The sequence below is a fragment of the Eublepharis macularius genome, chromosome 5 (assembly GCF_028583425.1).
Source record: "Eublepharis macularius isolate TG4126 chromosome 5, MPM_Emac_v1.0, whole genome shotgun sequence".
Classification (NCBI taxonomy): Eukaryota; Metazoa; Chordata; class Lepidosauria; order Squamata; family Eublepharidae; genus Eublepharis; species Eublepharis macularius.
In genome coordinates, this window is record NC_072794.1 from 135,080,444 (window position 1) to 135,097,239 (window position 16,796).

At 41.1% G+C, this 16,796-nt stretch overlaps 1 protein-coding gene across 6 annotated transcripts in view; it reads left to right on the plus strand.

Moving 5' to 3' along the window:
- The window catches only part of RALY (RALY heterogeneous nuclear ribonucleoprotein), a 355,194-nt gene extending 338,432 nt beyond the window's left edge, over window positions 1-16,762 (plus strand). For all 6 annotated transcript variants that reach the window (XM_054981415.1, XM_054981416.1, XM_054981413.1 and 3 more), the window contains 6 exons: window positions 6,260-6,307; window positions 8,727-8,887; window positions 10,746-10,859; window positions 12,134-12,279; window positions 14,286-14,334; window positions 15,041-16,762. In XM_054981415.1, the coding sequence (XP_054837390.1) occupies window positions 6,260-6,307; window positions 8,727-8,887; window positions 10,746-10,859; window positions 12,134-12,279; window positions 14,286-14,330 (514 nt within the window). In that variant the 3' untranslated portion in view covers window positions 14,331-14,334; window positions 15,041-16,762. The remainder of the gene's footprint in view (window positions 1-6,259; window positions 6,308-8,726; window positions 8,888-10,745; window positions 10,860-12,133; window positions 12,280-14,285; window positions 14,335-15,040) is intronic.
- Window positions 16,763-16,796: the final 34 nt, after the last annotated feature.

Genomic DNA, 16,796 nt, shown 5'->3' on the forward strand with positions numbered 1-16,796 from the left:
TAGTTGGACTTACTGAGGATAATAACCTCAAATCATGGTGTCAGATCTTCGTTTAAAGTACCTAACTAACCATAGATCCAGATGGGTAGACATGTTAGTCTGTCTGTAGCAGCAGAAAAGAGCAAGATCCCAGTAGCACCTCTAAGACTAACAAAATTGTGAAGAGCCGTGACTCACCAAAGCTCATACCCTACCACAAATGTTGTTAGTCTTATAAGTGCTACTGGACACTAACTAACCATAGTTACTGGATTGCCCTGTATCCAAACAATCACACTGACTTTAATTAAATCATGGTTTTGGGAGACATCTTAACTGACGTTCTACCTTCTTTAAAACTGGGGTCTGCAACTGATGGCTCCAGAGCCAAATGTAACTCAGTACAAAACAAAATATGGCTACTCAAAAAGGAAACCAGATGTTTACATTATGGTGTATTGGAGGGGGAGGGGGATGTTAGAATAACAAGCATGTGAAGGGAATGAAAGTCAAAGAATTTTATGGGACTAAAGAGCTTAGAGATTCTTTACAGAAAGGGAAATGATAGAAGTGAACAGTTGCCAGTAATCCAAGTGTGACTGATATGCAGATTTATGCCAATGCATCAGAACAATTGCCCAGACTAATCTAGTGTATATTTATTACTTATTGTGAGCTCTCATGTCGGCCTCTTCCTAATAAAGGACTCACAGCAACCAATGTTTGGGCTTCAGAAACTCAATGTATTATTAATCCACACATCAATTATCAGTGAAATTAAGTAATATATTTTTAGTTCTGCAAACTAAAAAGTTCTACTTATTGTAAGTAAGTTCTACTTACTGCTAGTTTTTCAAAATCTGTTCGTTTCCTCAGAGTTCTCACCTTCCTTTAATAGGAAGTCAAAATCTCTTTACTTATAAATAACTAAAGATTGATATATCATTCTCAGTATCATAGCTTACTGCTAAAAGAGGGATAACTTTATTATCCATAATTAGATCTATATAATGGGCTAAGCCAAATTTCTCCCACATGTTGTTGCAGCTCATATTTTGATTCTATTTGTTATTCCTATTCCTTACTGCACATGCAAGGTAGGAAGTGGCAGGAGCTAATACTGTTATATTTTGGGCATATACATAACGGTCATTAACAACATTATTTTCACCATTACAAAACTATTGCCTGTCTAGATTTTTAAACCGGATGCATGCATTTAATGGAGCTGCAATAAAATATCTCTCTACAGCTAATAATAAAGGAATATCTTGATTTTTAAATCATTTGCATATCCAAGTCTGGCAGCATAATATTTTTCTCTAAGTCTGGCATACCATAATCACCATTCCACTAATTATCCTGCATTGACTTTATTTTAACTCTGGGCTTTTTACAATCCCAAATAAAGTAATTAGTTATTTTTGGTATTCTTTCAAGCAAAACTCAGACATATAGCAGAGATATTGGCAAATAGAAATATCAGTTTTGATAACACCGTCCTTTTTTCAATGTTTATTTTTTTCTAAGCAAAGATTGATTTAATCTCTTTCATAATGTAAATCTGCTTCAATTTTGGGTATAATGTCTTGGGAATGAAGTTTAACTAATTCTTTATCATCTTTGGGACTCTTACCCCCAAGATACTTTTGCTCATATTGATTCTAATATTCTTTAAATACTTCAGATGGATTGATGTTAATTAATTGAATGTGATGTTGAGGACTTAATTAATTAGGATCTTATTGCTCCAAGTGCTATTGTGAATTCATTGAGATTAACAGATACTTTTCAAAGATTTAGATCTGAAGTTATAGATTGAATATTGTGTAAGCTGTTCTTGAGTAGATACTATTGCCCTTAATTTTTCTTTCTATCAGATTAGAATTAGTTGTATATTCTCTTATATGTCACATACTGTTCTTCCCTCTAATTAATTAATTTATTCTGTTGTATTAGCATATTGTGAAAACTTTATAAGGATCTAGGCAAGAAAACTGGAGGTATGTAAGAAGTATAATATCAATTGTATAATTGTGTTAATATATCCAGAGGAGTTAGCAGTTGTAGTCCCAAAACAGTAAAGAGTCCAGTAGCACCTTTAAGACTAACCAACTTTATTGTAGCATAAACTTTCAAAAACCACAGTTCTCTTCATGGAGGATATGAAGAAACTGGCCAGAGATATATAGGTGGTGAGGGGAGGGGAGAGTAGATGCAAATCAGTTGCAAAAGTCATAAAAGAGGTGGACTGCACAATTCAGGCTGGGTGTGACCCCTCCCCTTCATAGCTGAATCTGAATGGAATGCCTGAAAGGCAGTTACTTCTGATAATGAGATAACCATCCAGAGTCTCTACTCAATCCAAGTCTGATTGAGTCAAATTTACATATGAATTCCAATTCAGCAGCTTCTGGTTGGATTCTGCTCACCACCTATATATCTCTGGCCAGTTTCTTCATGTCCTCCATGCATCTGACGAAGAGAACTTGTGGTTCTCAAAAGCTTATGCTACAATAAAGTTGGTTAGTCTTAAAGGTGCTACTGGACTCTCTACTATATTGTGTTAATATACTAATTCTCATCTTTGCTGGAATTGAAGGACAACATTGTCTCTTAGTGTCCAGTGTCAGAATGGGACTATAAGATGGTCAGAGGGATAGAGAGGTCTCAACTAGAGACGGGCATGAACTGGGAAAAAACCGAACCATGTGGTCATGGTTCGTCAAATTTCACGAACCACGAACCACGATCTTTCATGAACCTGCCCCTGGTTCGTGAACCAGTTTGTTCGGTTCGTGAAAACGTCACATACAGGTCAGAAAATCATCACTTCCGGGTCAGCAGAAGGACTGCAGGAAGTCCATCCCCTGTTGCCTAGGAAACTGATTGATTGGCACCAGGCTGTCTGCAGTGATGAACCAAAAAAATGAACCAAACGAACCAGCCTAAAGTTCATGGCGGTTCACAAACCATGAACCAGCCTGGTTCGTGCTTAATTTTGGTTCGTATTTTGGTTCATGCCCATATCTAGTCACAACCTGTGCATCTGTCCCTTTCACTGTCCTGATGTTATTCCTTTGAATGTAGATTGTTATTCTTAGGGTGATCTTCCTTTCTTCTGACAACACCTTGCCTCCCTCTCTCTTCTCTGTCTTGTAACCATGAGGGCAGGACATTTCCTGCATTAGAATGCTATCTCTCATCTTTCCTATCCTCAGTGGAGTTCCTTAAATAAAGGATTCGTACTTTTTAACTAAAGATAAAATCAGGTTCTGTGTGAATCTTTGTTCCTGAAGCAGCCATCATGCATATTTTTGCTTCACTCACTAAGAACTGTGTCCATCAGTCTTTAGTCTAGGGAAGGAAAGGGGGAAAAGGGGAAAAGGTAGTCTTTGTTGAAAGGTAAAACAAATGAGGTAGTATAATTAAAACAGGGAATTTAATATTAAGATTTGAGGATTTTTAAAAAACTGAGAGGGGAGTGACTCAATTAAATACTTAGAAAATTTGTTTATAGGACTGCTTGGCTCAGAACACCAATAGAATGTTTTGATAAATGTTGATAAAGACTGTATAATCAAGTAAGAAATTGCAAGACAAAAAGTTTGCAAAAACATTACTGTATTGTTTGTAAATATGCATACACACAGTAAAATGTTTTGCATTACAAGAATTAAGCCAATAAAACTTGATAATGAGAAGATACAGATATTTCCAAACATTACCGTATAACTTTCAAAAATAAAGAAATTTAAAATTTGTAACTGATAGATTGAGAAACGACACAATATATTATAGCACAATACAAACTGGATCAAATTCATGGTATACAAACAAAAAAGTATACTTACAAGTTTTTTCACTGATGATCTGTTAATATACTTAACTGGCTCAATTAACTCAAGTGAAGAATTATCAGCTTTATTCAAAGAATATAGCAGCATATCAGATTATAAAGTACGTTTAGATAAAACTGAAACTTTGCTGTATTGTCGAAGGCTTTCACGGCCAGAGAACGATGGTTGTTGTGGGTTTTCCGGGCTGTATTGCTGTGGTCTTGGCATTGTAGTTCCTGACGTTTCGCCAGCAGCTGTGGCTGGCATCTTCAGAGGTGTAGCACCAAAAGACAGAGATCTCTCACCTCTGAAGATGCCAGCCACAGCTGCTGGCGAAACGTCAGGAACTACAATGCCAAGACCACGGCAATACAGCCCGGAAAACCCACAACAATCATGAAACTTTGCTGTTTAATATTAATCTGTCATATTTCAACACATACTCTGCCCTTCTGGCATTACTCTTATGGTATTGTCTGCAGTGCAGACAATACCCCTACTTCCCAATCGCAACACAGAATCTGTGTTGAAATGGCCATTATATTTTTTAAAAATCAGTCTGGAAGACCTAGCATACCCCTGCCATGTCATGTGTAATTCCATCATAAGTTTAATAGTTCTCAAGGGGGGTATTTATACAGCTGTGGATCAAAATACAGTTTTCAAGCATGGGAAATACCTGATTTTGCATCTGTAGAGAACAGTGAGAACTGAGCTTTAAATCTCAGGTGGTTTTTTCGCTTCAATGTCGCTTCAATGTCATTGTGAAGTCAAAAATGTCAAGTCAAAATTAAAATTTTCACTCTGAGCCGACCTTTCAAATGGATGTGTTGCTATGCCTCCCTTTCAACAGGAAATGTCAAGGCATTCCCTTTCTATTATTTGCCAGCTGGAATCTTCCTGAAATTCTCTTCTGTGAAGATTTTCTCTATTATACTTTCATTACACTGTATCAAATATCAGTCTCGGAAGAGAAACGGAAATGGGGAGTTATCAAGTCAGTTACTGCCACTGCGGTCACAGAGAAACCATCCCTGAGCCACTACAGCCTCTCCTAAACTCCTCTGTTTCCGCCCCTCTTCTTCAGTTAACAGTTTTCAGCATGCCTCAGGAATGGCATTCATTTGCCTGTTGATTCTCTGGCAGTTTGGCACACAATAGTTTCTGGTGCAGGCTCTCTCTTCCTCACTGTTGTATGTGAACATAAAGCAGTGGGGAAGTGAGTGAGTAAAAAAGGCTGCAGGTCTTCGGCAAGGAACCAGTTAATGTACTTAAAAGTTGGCTACTGACTTAATTTCCTTTCCAGGCACTGTTGTCTTCTGACAAACAAGTTGTGATACAATAGCAGAATTCAGGCCCTGGGACAAAATGGTGCCACTAGTCAAAATCACTAGATCTAGAGTGGTATAGTGATGTGACAGACAGGAGAAGGTTCTGCCCTCTGTTCTCCCTGGTCAGAACAGACCAATCAGATTCAAAAGGTGAACAGAACTCTGAAATGGAGGCAGGGAAACCCTGGGGGAATTTGTCAATCACCAATGGGGAAAAAACAGACAGTTGAATTTTGGAGGGAGAAGGGATGGGAGGTATCCTGGGCTAGGCAGTGAGAGTCCACTAGGGACAGTAATGATTGATTCTGACAGGCAGGGATTTGGGTACTAAGTCCCAGATGAAAACAATGAAAAGCACCAAGCTGTCTAGTGACTTTTGTTATGTTAAAAGCTTCTGAAAGAAATGAGATTATAACAAACTCTAGATTGTGTCAGTTTACAGGAGTGGGAAGGAATGACAAGTCACATTTACCATCTAAATAAACTTGTTCTATAAGACTCCCATGTTATCCTCAACCCAGATTTCCCCACTACGGAAAGGGAGAAAGGGGTTGGGATTTATATATGATGTGCTCTCAGGTATAGGATTAATGAATCTTGTGAACACGTCAAAATAAACACACTAAATAACACAAATCCATTTCACCTCAAACACAGTAAACTGTGAATCTGGTATTAAATAAATACAGAGATGGGTGTGGGTGGTGAGGTGGTGCGCAACTCTCCAGCCTGAAGGACTTGTTGGTGGTAAAAAGAGGTATAAAATAGCATAACAGGAGAAGGGTCTGGATCAGGAGGTGTGACAAAGTTGGACATTGACCAGAAATATCTGTGTCAATCTCTGCTCAACTCAGAGGGTGATTTTGAACCAATCACTCTCTGTCAATCCAAAACACATAATAAGGTTGTTGATATCAAAAATGGAGTGAGCATCATCCCTTTCAGGGAGGATAAGATAAAAGTATTATAGATGGAACTTCCACCAACCAACCAACCAACCACCCCACACATACGCAGAAGTGTAAAAAACTAAGTTCTATTATCTAGTAAGATCACCATAAACAAATTGCTGCAAAAGTTACTAATTAGTTTCCTCTGTTTGGTTTGCAGCGGCTATGACTTTGATTATGACTATTACAGAGATGATTTCTATGACAGGTGAGTTGGATGAGATGAATAAATGTCTCCATCTTCAGAAATAACCGTATTTCTTTTGAAGAACAACACCAGAAGAGATGAAATAGCCACCAGAAGGATTTTTTTTCTAATGTTAATGGTTCTTTTATATATTGACCTTCTTTTAGAAAATGCTGAAATAAAAACTTGCAGAAATTTGGTCTGTTAAAAATTAAACTTTGCATTTCAAAATATTCAGTACTTGATATTAAAATTTAACTTTTTAGTACATTGGGTATAAAGAAAAAAACTTAAATCAAAATTCATTTCAGCTCTCTTTTAAAGTAAAGTCAAAGCTCTTTTCTTAAGAAGAAAAAGTGTTAACTAAGCATCCACTTCCCCACACAGGATTTCTGCTCATATCGGCAGCCTCCCAAAGCTGCTTCTTGTTAAACACATTTGGGAGACTGTTATACTTCTCCTATGTACTGTCTCACTGTGGCTGCAAAACAGTGATCAACAATCTAAATAGTGATGATAAAATCAATTTAAGATGTGCTTAAAACTCATCCCTACAAATATGTCTGAAAACTTGAGGGGTGCAATCAATGAATCCATATGGGAAAATCCAAATGCAATCAATGAAGCCGTCTGGGAAAATGTCGACACAAGAGATACTAATATCCCAAAGTGTGGGTACCACCCCAGAAAATTCTTCACTTCTCTAAAGATTTTTTTTTTTAAAAAACCATAAAAGAGCACCTTCCTCCAGGTAGCAGGAAAGAAGATACAAAAGGAGGCCTTCTAGAAGGCGTGCCAGCCTCCGACTGTGAAGATAAACATCCATACTTTGAATGAGGCCTGGAAGCATGTTTAGCAGCCTGCACACTTGGCCCATAGTCTGAGTAATGAAGTCCTGCAGCCCATCCCATTCAGTCATTGCAACATGTACAATGCAAGAATGCAACCCTATATAATCTCATCAAGGATGAGTCCTTGGAGAAAAAAAGGACTGCAGCCATCCCAGAGTGGTTCAAAGTATCTTGTTGGCCCAAGCAAGGTACACCCATTGCCTCCTGTTCCAGAATCCAGACAGGCCTGAGCCATAGAGCAATACTGTAGGGACAGGGTTTAGACACCCAGTATGAGGGAGCATGGGAAAGGAGATGGTGCACGGTCAACAGATGCTATTTATAAAAGACGTGGATTTGGATCCACTGGAATGTTTCCATAGAGGGAAGGATTTTTCCCTGGAGAACATGATCTTCTTGCTTCTTCCCTCCTGTTGATGACCAAAATAACCAGAAAAATTCTCATCTGGTGGCACAGGAGACCCTCAGAAACAGTATTTCGAGGGTCATTTGGGCCTGCAGCAGGAAAGGAAACTGTAGGAAGTTGTATTCTGCAAGCAGCAATCCTTCCTTCAGAGGAAATGCTTCAGTAGGTCCAAGCTATATGGCCTGAAATATAAACCGCCTTGTCCATAAATTTACTATGACAATCTGTGATGGAACTGTTTTTTTTAAATATGGTTTTAATATATATTTTATACTTGTTGTTTTAATGTTTATTTTTAATTCAGTTTTTTAAATACTTTTAAATATTGCTGTTACCCATCCTGGGGCATAGGTGGGTATGTAAGTATTTTAAATAAATAAATCCAGTCCCAATTCAAGATTGCTGTGCTTTTCGTACTGCCTGTTTCCTTCTTTGTTTCTTTTTTGCTCTCCTCCTTTCTTTATTTCTTTCCCACATGGGTATTCCCGCTGTCCTACAGTCTGGCAGGTTTCCAATAGGTCCCTATGGACTCTTGTCATTCAGGCTTCCTTAGCTTTGCTAAAGCTGGTGGTCATTAGTGATGAAAATGTTCCTCCTGGCTACAAGGGAGTAAGAGTTGAGCAGTTGCTTTCCCTTGCCGGGATGTAAGTGCACAAATACTGTGGTATTTGAGTCTCAAAGCCACACCGGTACAATTTTATCTTTTTGGATCTCCACCAGAAGGTAGGCATTTCAGAATATTAATAGACTCCAACCAGAGCGAGTGAACCCAGGAACTGAAGGGAGGATGGGGTAGAAAGCCAAAAGAATTCCCTTTGTGCATTGGCCCTGACATCTTCCGAATTTCCTCAGTTAATTCTAAAAGCGGAAACATTAAGGTGAGTGTTTTAAAAATGTATTAAAAGTCACAGCCTTACAGACTGTAGAGAATGATTTGCTAAGTAAAAGTCCTCTGCGTGAGTTTAACAGCATTATCTCACAGAGTAATGGTTTGGCGACTGCGTCTTCCGAAACTTTCATGATCGAATATCGCCCCTGGCAGCTTTTACTACCCGGGCGGTAATTGTTGTCAGCTGTTGCATGGAACACTATCTCCCCCTAGAGGTCATTTGTGAATTATGTCTCGTGCTCTGCGGAGATGGTTCTTCTTCCCTCTCCTCCTGTAATCTGTTTTGACATGCAGACTCTTCGAATATCGAGGACGGGTCTCTCCTGTTCCCAGAGTGGTTCCTGTGAAGCGTCCACGGGTGACAATTCCCTTAGTAAGGCGTGTAAAAGCAACCCTCCCGGTCAAGCTCTTTTCGCGATCCGCTGCCATTGCACACAGTTCAGCCAAATTAAAATGTAAGTGTATAAGTTTATTTATTTAAAACATTTTTAAGCCGCCTTTCCCCCAGTTTAGGGTCCCCAAAAATGAACAATAAACACATTAAAAAGAGCAACAACACATACAGATTTATATAAAACGAAAACAAAACCGATAGACACATAGGCTGCTTCCACACACGTTGGATAATCCACTTTTAATACTCTTTAGTGAACACTTGAAACTGATTTTCCATGTGTGGAACAAAAAATCCACTTCTAAAGGATAACTAAAGTGCATTGAAAGTGCATTATTCAACGTGTGTGGAAATGGCCATAGAAGGGAAGCCAATGAGAATCAGTGAAGGGATGCTAGACAAAACAGCAAAGTCTTCACCCAGTGGCAGGAGGCAATGATAGAAGGGGACAGACAAATCTTTCTGGGGAGGGAATTCCATAGCCATGATTCACGGACTGCAGAATGCAAACGTGCCTTCAGTTTGCCTTTGTGATCTATGAAGATACCATACACATGTTTCCATCATGCACCCTAGTATTACACTGTGGGTTTGCTGTAAAAAAATACATGTACATATGCATTTACCTGTAAAAGCCCATGCATAGACATCTGGGGACCAAGCTCTATTAGAATTTTCATAGAAATAACACGAGTCATTCACCACTTACAGGTTTGCTGCAGCAATTACACACAAGAAACATGGGGCTGCTCTAATTCAGTGGGAAATAATCCTTTTATGGTACTCATAAAACCATAGGGTTGGAAGGGGCCTCTAGTGTCATCTAGTCCAACCCCCTGCACAATGCAGAAATTTCACAACTCCCCACCCCATGCCCAGAAGCACGGAGCATAGGTATTATTTTACCTATGTTCGTCATAGCATCATTTGATGAAGATTTACAATCTCTCTATCTGTGATTGTCTAAAGGTTAATATCCTGGTCTGCAAGACATAAACTAGACTGGGGTAGGTAACCTTTTTGGCCCAAACGCTGGGGGCGGGGAGGGAATGCAATGTCTGCCCTTGAAGATGTTGGCAGGCTAGCAAGTGGAGAGAGGGTTGTATTTGTTCAGACATTTTCAGAGGAAGCCAAGTCCCTGCAGCACTGTCAGTGTCTCAAGATTCCCCACGAACTCAGCCGGGCAGGTCTAGGAGGTGACGCCATGCCTGCTGCCACTGCCTATATTGCTTGTACAGAGATCTGGCCCCGAGTGCCTGACAAAGAGGTCTGATGTGCCACTGTCAGCATGTAACCAGACTGTTGGCAGTAGGATTAAAACACTAAACTTGGTTCCTAATAGAAGGCTGTATCTGTTTCTCTGTTCCAAAGGCCCCTTGGAAGCTAGGCTAAGTGAAGAATCTTTAATCCACATGAGAAATAATTGTCCAAAAAATCAGGACAGAGACAGGGTTGGAGAATTCTCTGGTTTAAAAAGAAAAATGTTTGTTGACTGACATATTTTCTTAGATCATCTTATCAGAATCATTGTAGTACATGTACGTGCCTCGAATGAGCAGATTATGAGAATCTGGGCATTTGCTTTTCCCATCCCATCTATTGTGCACAGTGATGGGAAGAATTCTAGCTGCTAAAAATGTTTTCACATTTTGTGAAAACAAAGGGGTCCTATACTGACTCCACCACCTTATACTGTGAAGGCTTCAGGCAGGACCTGCTACTAAAAGGCACGCAAGGAACACGACTCAGCCGTGCAACCCTTCCTATGCATGGTTACTCCAGCCTCAGTCCATCAAGGTGTTTAGCCTTGAGTAGCTCTGCATTAGATGGCACTGTAAATCTCTTCAAGGAAAATCACTAATCTGCCAGCAAGTGAAGAAGAGTCAGGCTTACTTCCAACTTCTTCTCTCTCTTCCAAGTGAAATGCAATGAACTGCAGACAATCAAAACAGAGCTGACACAGATCAAATCTAACATTGATGCTCTCCTGGGAAGACTGGAGCAGATTGCTGAACAACAGAAAGCATCGACAGGTCAGTTGGCTGTTTACAAGAGTCCCACCGATGAAGCCAAGAAATTGTAGGAGTTCAGACATAATGAATCTTGGTGCCAATTATCTAGCTACAGTCAGTCTTCCTTAATATGGGGCTCTGTGTTCATTTATTCCTCAGTAGTCAGGTCAGGAAGGACCACGTTCTGTTGCAATGTAGTGTAGCTGCTAAATATGTTTATTTATTTCTCAAGCATCTAGATTGAAGATGGGGTGTTTTTCTTAGCAAGCATTTATGGGGGAAAGTTTTGCTAGCAGACTTTAAATAGACAGCCCTGCTTTGAAGCCGGTAGTTTCAGAAGACTGCAGGCCTCCTATTTTTTTAAAGGCAAAAACACACTGAGGCTGCCATACTGTTTCTTTTTCTTTGTCCTTGAGAATACACCTGCATGGGGCAAGATTTGCCAGATGTCACTCATTGGAGTCTCTGGCTCAGGCACCTGAGTGGTAGATAAGCCAGTTCTGAGGGTAGCTAGGCAATAACTGAGCAGCGGAACAGAATAAAATATCCAATTGCGCTGAAACCTCCCACTTTTTCTGACTTAATCTTCATCTCCAACACTTACAACAATTGTGAACAAGGTGCTCAGTCTTGGCCTTGCTGATGGTGGCTATTCCCATCCTGTCCCAAGAAATAACAACATGGGGTTGGAGCCCCCCCCTCCCCCAAATCCATATCCATCTCTTCCATTTTCACTTAGGAAGCTTGGATGCTTTACTGTCTTCTACCAGAAATGACTTTGCTATCTAGGTCTCTTCAGCCCCCGCCCAATCCAGATAGACCACCTCCCATATTTTTCCCAGTTAGGAACAGCATTTATTTTTATCTTTGTTTTGGAGGAGGGGGGGTTCTTTTCTTTTGGCTGTTTGATTTGTAATTTTGGTTGTATTTTGTATGCTTGCTGTACAGGTTTTTGTATGGCTTTTAGATGTACAATGCTGATTTATTGATACAGATAACACTGAGAATTTTTTACATTTTATAATGAAAGCTTCAGTACAAGGAAACAGAAAACAGACAAAAACCATCTCAAGTTTGATTTGTATAAGGAAGAAGCAAAATCAAAACAGGTTAAAAAAAGTTGAACCATCTCCATTCAAAACCTGTTTCCACCTCACCTAGGAGAAGAGGAAAGAACTATCACATGGGGGACAGTCACACATCATTGTTTAGCGTAGTGAGCTGTCCTGAAATGATGAACAGGGTGGCAGACGGGACTCTCTTTTCTTTTTAACACTTCATGTCTTTTCCTGCAGAGGTAAGAAAGAAAGCGGATGGAAACAAAAGTGAGATCTCCCAAGAAGACACAGCATCAGAGGCAGAGATTAACACAGAGGAGCCACTCAATGGGGAGGAAGGTGAAGAGGAAGGTCTCGTGCAGGATGACTGCGAAGACGAATTGGTGAGAGGCCTCAGAAAAGCAGCCCTCTCCCAACAGGGCAGACAAAACAGCCCAGTGTCGTTTTAACGGTGCTCCAAATTTCTAGCAAAAGCCGGTTTCTTTTTTCTCCAGATGCACTGAACTTGCAAGAGGGCAGGTGTCAGCTGAGCATTAGGAGAATCTTCCTAATAGTAACAGCAGCTCAGAATGGAACCAGCCCCTGGGAGGGGGGAGTAGATCTCCCAGACTCTTGCGGGAAAATGTCTGTCAAGGAAGCTGTAGCTTTGGATTTCCTGCATGAGGCAGAAGGTTGGATTGGCCCTTTCCAACACTTTGACGGTATAACCTTTGGTGCTATGTTTCTTAAAAGCATCGTCAGCTCCTTTTTAAACCCAGGAAAAGCTTGGCAGGCCTGGCTCCATACAAGCATATTTTTCCCCCGGGAGTGGGTACGTGCTTTCCTGCAGTGAGGCAAACTAGAAGCCCAGCCATTAGTACACTTTGAACACTGGTCTGCTGCCATACTTATCACTAAGCTTCTATGGCACCGATCTGTTAAACCAGGGAACGTGATTAAGGCTTGCTTTAAATGTGATGGAGGCTGGGGCACTTTCCTGTGCAAATTTTCCCTTGCACAATCTCTTGTTTAAGCTGAGCTGCTACCCACATAAGGCATCGGCAAGGGCATCGGCAAGGGCAAGCAGGCTTTATCCTGCAAGTATAAATAATGTCCTGCACACAAAGGTACCTGCTTCCTCCTCTCCCCATGACCATTCCTGTACTTCTAGCTAGGGTTAGGGCTAGAATCAAGTCATAGGGGGGATCTTTTGTGCATTAGCATGCATTGGAGTGGATGCCACAGGTTCACATGCCAAAGGTGATTCCTGTTGTATGAGAGGAAGGCCCTCATCTTTTCCTGTCTTCCTCTTCCCACAGTAGAGTTGCCAACTCTGACTTAGGAAGTTCCTGGAGATTTGGAGGAAGAGTGTGGGGAAGGGAAAGAGCGCAGCAGGGATGTGATAGCATAGAGTCCATCTTCTAAAGCTGCCATTTCCTCCAAGGGAACAACTCTCTGTCGTCTGGATATCACTTGGTCAGAGATCCAGAGGAGTTAGCCATGTTAGTCTGTAATTGCAAAACAGTAAAAAGTCCAGTAGCACCTTTAAGACTAACCAACTTTATTGAGGCATAAGCTTTCGAGAACCACAGCTCTCTTTGTCAGATGCATCTGATGAAGACAGCGGTGGTTCTCGAAAGCTTATGCCTCAATAAAGTTGGTTAGTCTTAAAGGTGCTACTGGACTTTTTACTGTTTTGGGTATCACTTGTAATTCCTGGAGAACTCCAGACCCCACCTGGAAGTCGGTAATCCTATCTCACAGTTTCCTGACACCCAAAAAGGCACTGCCAAGGGTCATGAGATCCCCATGGACAAAAGGTGGTGATGAGGGGGAATCAAGCAAAATCGTCCTCACCTTAAAGTTGTAACAATGGAATTGGTATTAGATTCAGGGGGGAGCAAAGCCCGATTCCCCCTCCTCACAGCAGCCCCTTTATACAGGGAGGCTAGGATGTTGAAACAACCCTGGAACAAGCTGAGCCAAGCAGCCATCCCCTTCAGAGCTAGTCGAGCCACAGGGACCACTTGGTTCATAGCCAGAGCACACCAGGTGAGCCACAACCTCATTGTCATCACAGCCCAAGTCCAAACCAGAATGATTGTTGCAGTCTGGTCAGCCCCTCAGAACCCCTTTGGCTTAGCTTCTTCCTGGCCAGCAGGTTATCTCAGGGGTTGTGGCCACCGGCAACTTTCCCAGTAAATTAAAGAGTCAGTTGGCCTCTGCTCTCAACACATCACAGTGCTGTGGGAACTAATGTGAAAAGGGGAAGGAGTGGGGGAAATCCATGACCTTCCACTCACTCAATCATACAGCCTCTCAGACTTTTCTTCCATTAGACATCATCCTAGCAAAGACTCACAAAGAGAACCAAATAATCTTCCTTTTCTCTTCTCCCCTCCCACTTCAGGAGAATAGCCATTATACAGATGTGGATGACTCCAGCTTACAGTAACCAGGTATGGCCACAAAGGCCACAATTTACTATCTAAATGGGTTATTAAACATTGCACAGATTTAGATAATGTTGCATGTTTAGTTTTGTTTGTACGATTTACGCCCTCTCCCACTCACACAAGATGTGCCCCGATTTTAAAAAATTTAACCAAGGGAAGGTTGCAACATCAGAAGCAATAGACACCTAGAAGGTTGTTGATTTAGGCAATATAAGAAGAAAGATTTGGAACCTGTCGTCTGAAACTTCCAGTTACTTTGTGTTCCTTGATTGCCGGAAGGCCTCAATCACATGCTTTTGTAACGATTGGGTTGAATCCCATGACCCAGCAATAGAAGGCACTAATGGTCATGGATCTTCCTGGCTTTCTTCCCCCAGCAGCCATTTCTGACCCTGAGCTCACAGGACCCATGCAGAGAAATAGCCACATGGGGAGGAAGATGGCAAAATCACTCCCTCTTGCTTTCTGACAGTAGAGAAAGAAGGGAGTGGTTTTACCCCTTCCCAGACCCTTGCATAGTGATGATTACATCATGTGGATCCTCCTGTGACCCCAGGAATAAACTTGCCTGGAGTCTGAAATGGTTGCTGCAGGTAGAAAGTCACCTCACGTGGACCTTGGGTTGGATCAGCCCCAATGTATGTCTACTGAAGTGTGTCCAAGTTATTCAAGTGATGTCCATTTACTCTCTCCTTCCCTGTCATCTTAGCATGTCATTCAGCACAGCAGCCCTGAAAAACAGGAGGACAGCAAGAGATTAAGTCCTGCCTTGGCATGTTGATCCAGACAAGCAAAACATGCCGGACCGTCATCCTCTCTGCCTGGCATTCAAAAGGAGAAGTATGGACCCATATCTCCGAGCTGTTTTGTAGTACACAGCAAACTAGTCATCCCAGTGGATCCCCATCGTTGCTCCCACCCCACCCTCGTACTACAGATTTAAAGCCACCAAGCATCACTTGTTCCATGATCTTCACTGGCCAGATACTGGAACTGGTTTCATATTGGCAGATGAAGATATTGGAATTTGTTTTTCTAGCATCAAGTGAAGAAAGAGGTATACAGGCTATTGGAGGAGTCTTGTGTTCCCAGGACAGATGGGGGCATGATGCTTAATAGCAAAAGAAAAAAATTATTTCACTATATATGGTTTATGGTTTTGCATTTGAGATCATAAATGCTGCTGGGGTGCTGCCTCCTAAGCTACTTTGGACCAGCACCTCCACTATGGAGGGGAGGAGTACACAAACATCTAGAGCGTAATGGTTGCTATATGATGTCATGGAGAGAATATGGTTATTGGTGGTTCTGCCTGGATGTTTACCAAAAAAAAAGGAAGAAAGAAAACCTTTATCCATTCAGTTTCCTACACGTCAGTAAAAGTAAAGAAAGTGTTAGGTCTATGCAGTATAAGCAAGCATGAGCACTGACTATAGTAAGGGTATAACAGGGGACAGATTAAACCAAATCTTTCAGAATAAGGAATATGATTGCAGCATTCATTTCATAACCCAGTACACATGCTCTACAAGCAATTGACTTGCTCTTTATAAACATGGGTCATCCATCTCTCATCCACAAGAAGGGAAAGGATAAGATAGTTAAATGTAGACTCAAACACACAAGTCAATGGCACCAGTAGCATACCGGGTCGGTCACCTGTTTTTATCATACAAGCAACCTAGGACAAGTTTTTTTAGTCGTCCTTGCTATAAGCACATGGGCCTGAAATAATCAGATTCCTTTCCTCCCTGCTGCCTCTGCTCTGAATTACTTCTGTTTTTAGCTCATTCACCTCCCCCCATCCCACACACACTTTTAAAAAAATGAAACAGATGTTGTACAACTCATTCATCCCCAATGCTCAGCAATGTCTCTTCCATCTACTACAACCCTCTCTGGTAGTTTACTGCTAAGTCACAAAGGTTAATGGGATAAAGTTTGCTTAGTGGAATGACTCAGCCTGTGTGGATACAAACAGCCTGATGGTGACCACTTGCTCAGCAAGAGAAGGCAAGAACTACAGTATCATATTGGCCTGTTCTAGAAATGACTGACGCTGGACTTCTTTTAAAGGATATCTATTGGAAAACATAAATCCTGACAAGGAACGTTCCCTTTCTACAGGCATTAGCATAAAGAAAGGAGCGTGGTTCTCAAAGCACAACATTTTACATTTATTAGGTTGTTGTTTTAGTGGGGAGTGAGAGAAAAGGGCCAAGTGCTTTATTTTTCTCTTCCCCTCCCCCGCCCCATGCCTTTTCTGTTTCTGGCTCCTCTTGCAAAGTTTGCCTGCTGTATTGTACTGACCTGTTTCTAGGCTTTGAGAGAAGCTGCAATGTTTTACTATGATCTGACCATAAGACTGAAGTAGGGGAGGAGGGGGCTTTGTATATAAAATCCTGTATAATAAAAGAAGAAACTTAATTCAGCATGCAACCTCTAATTTTTTTTTAAGTCATACC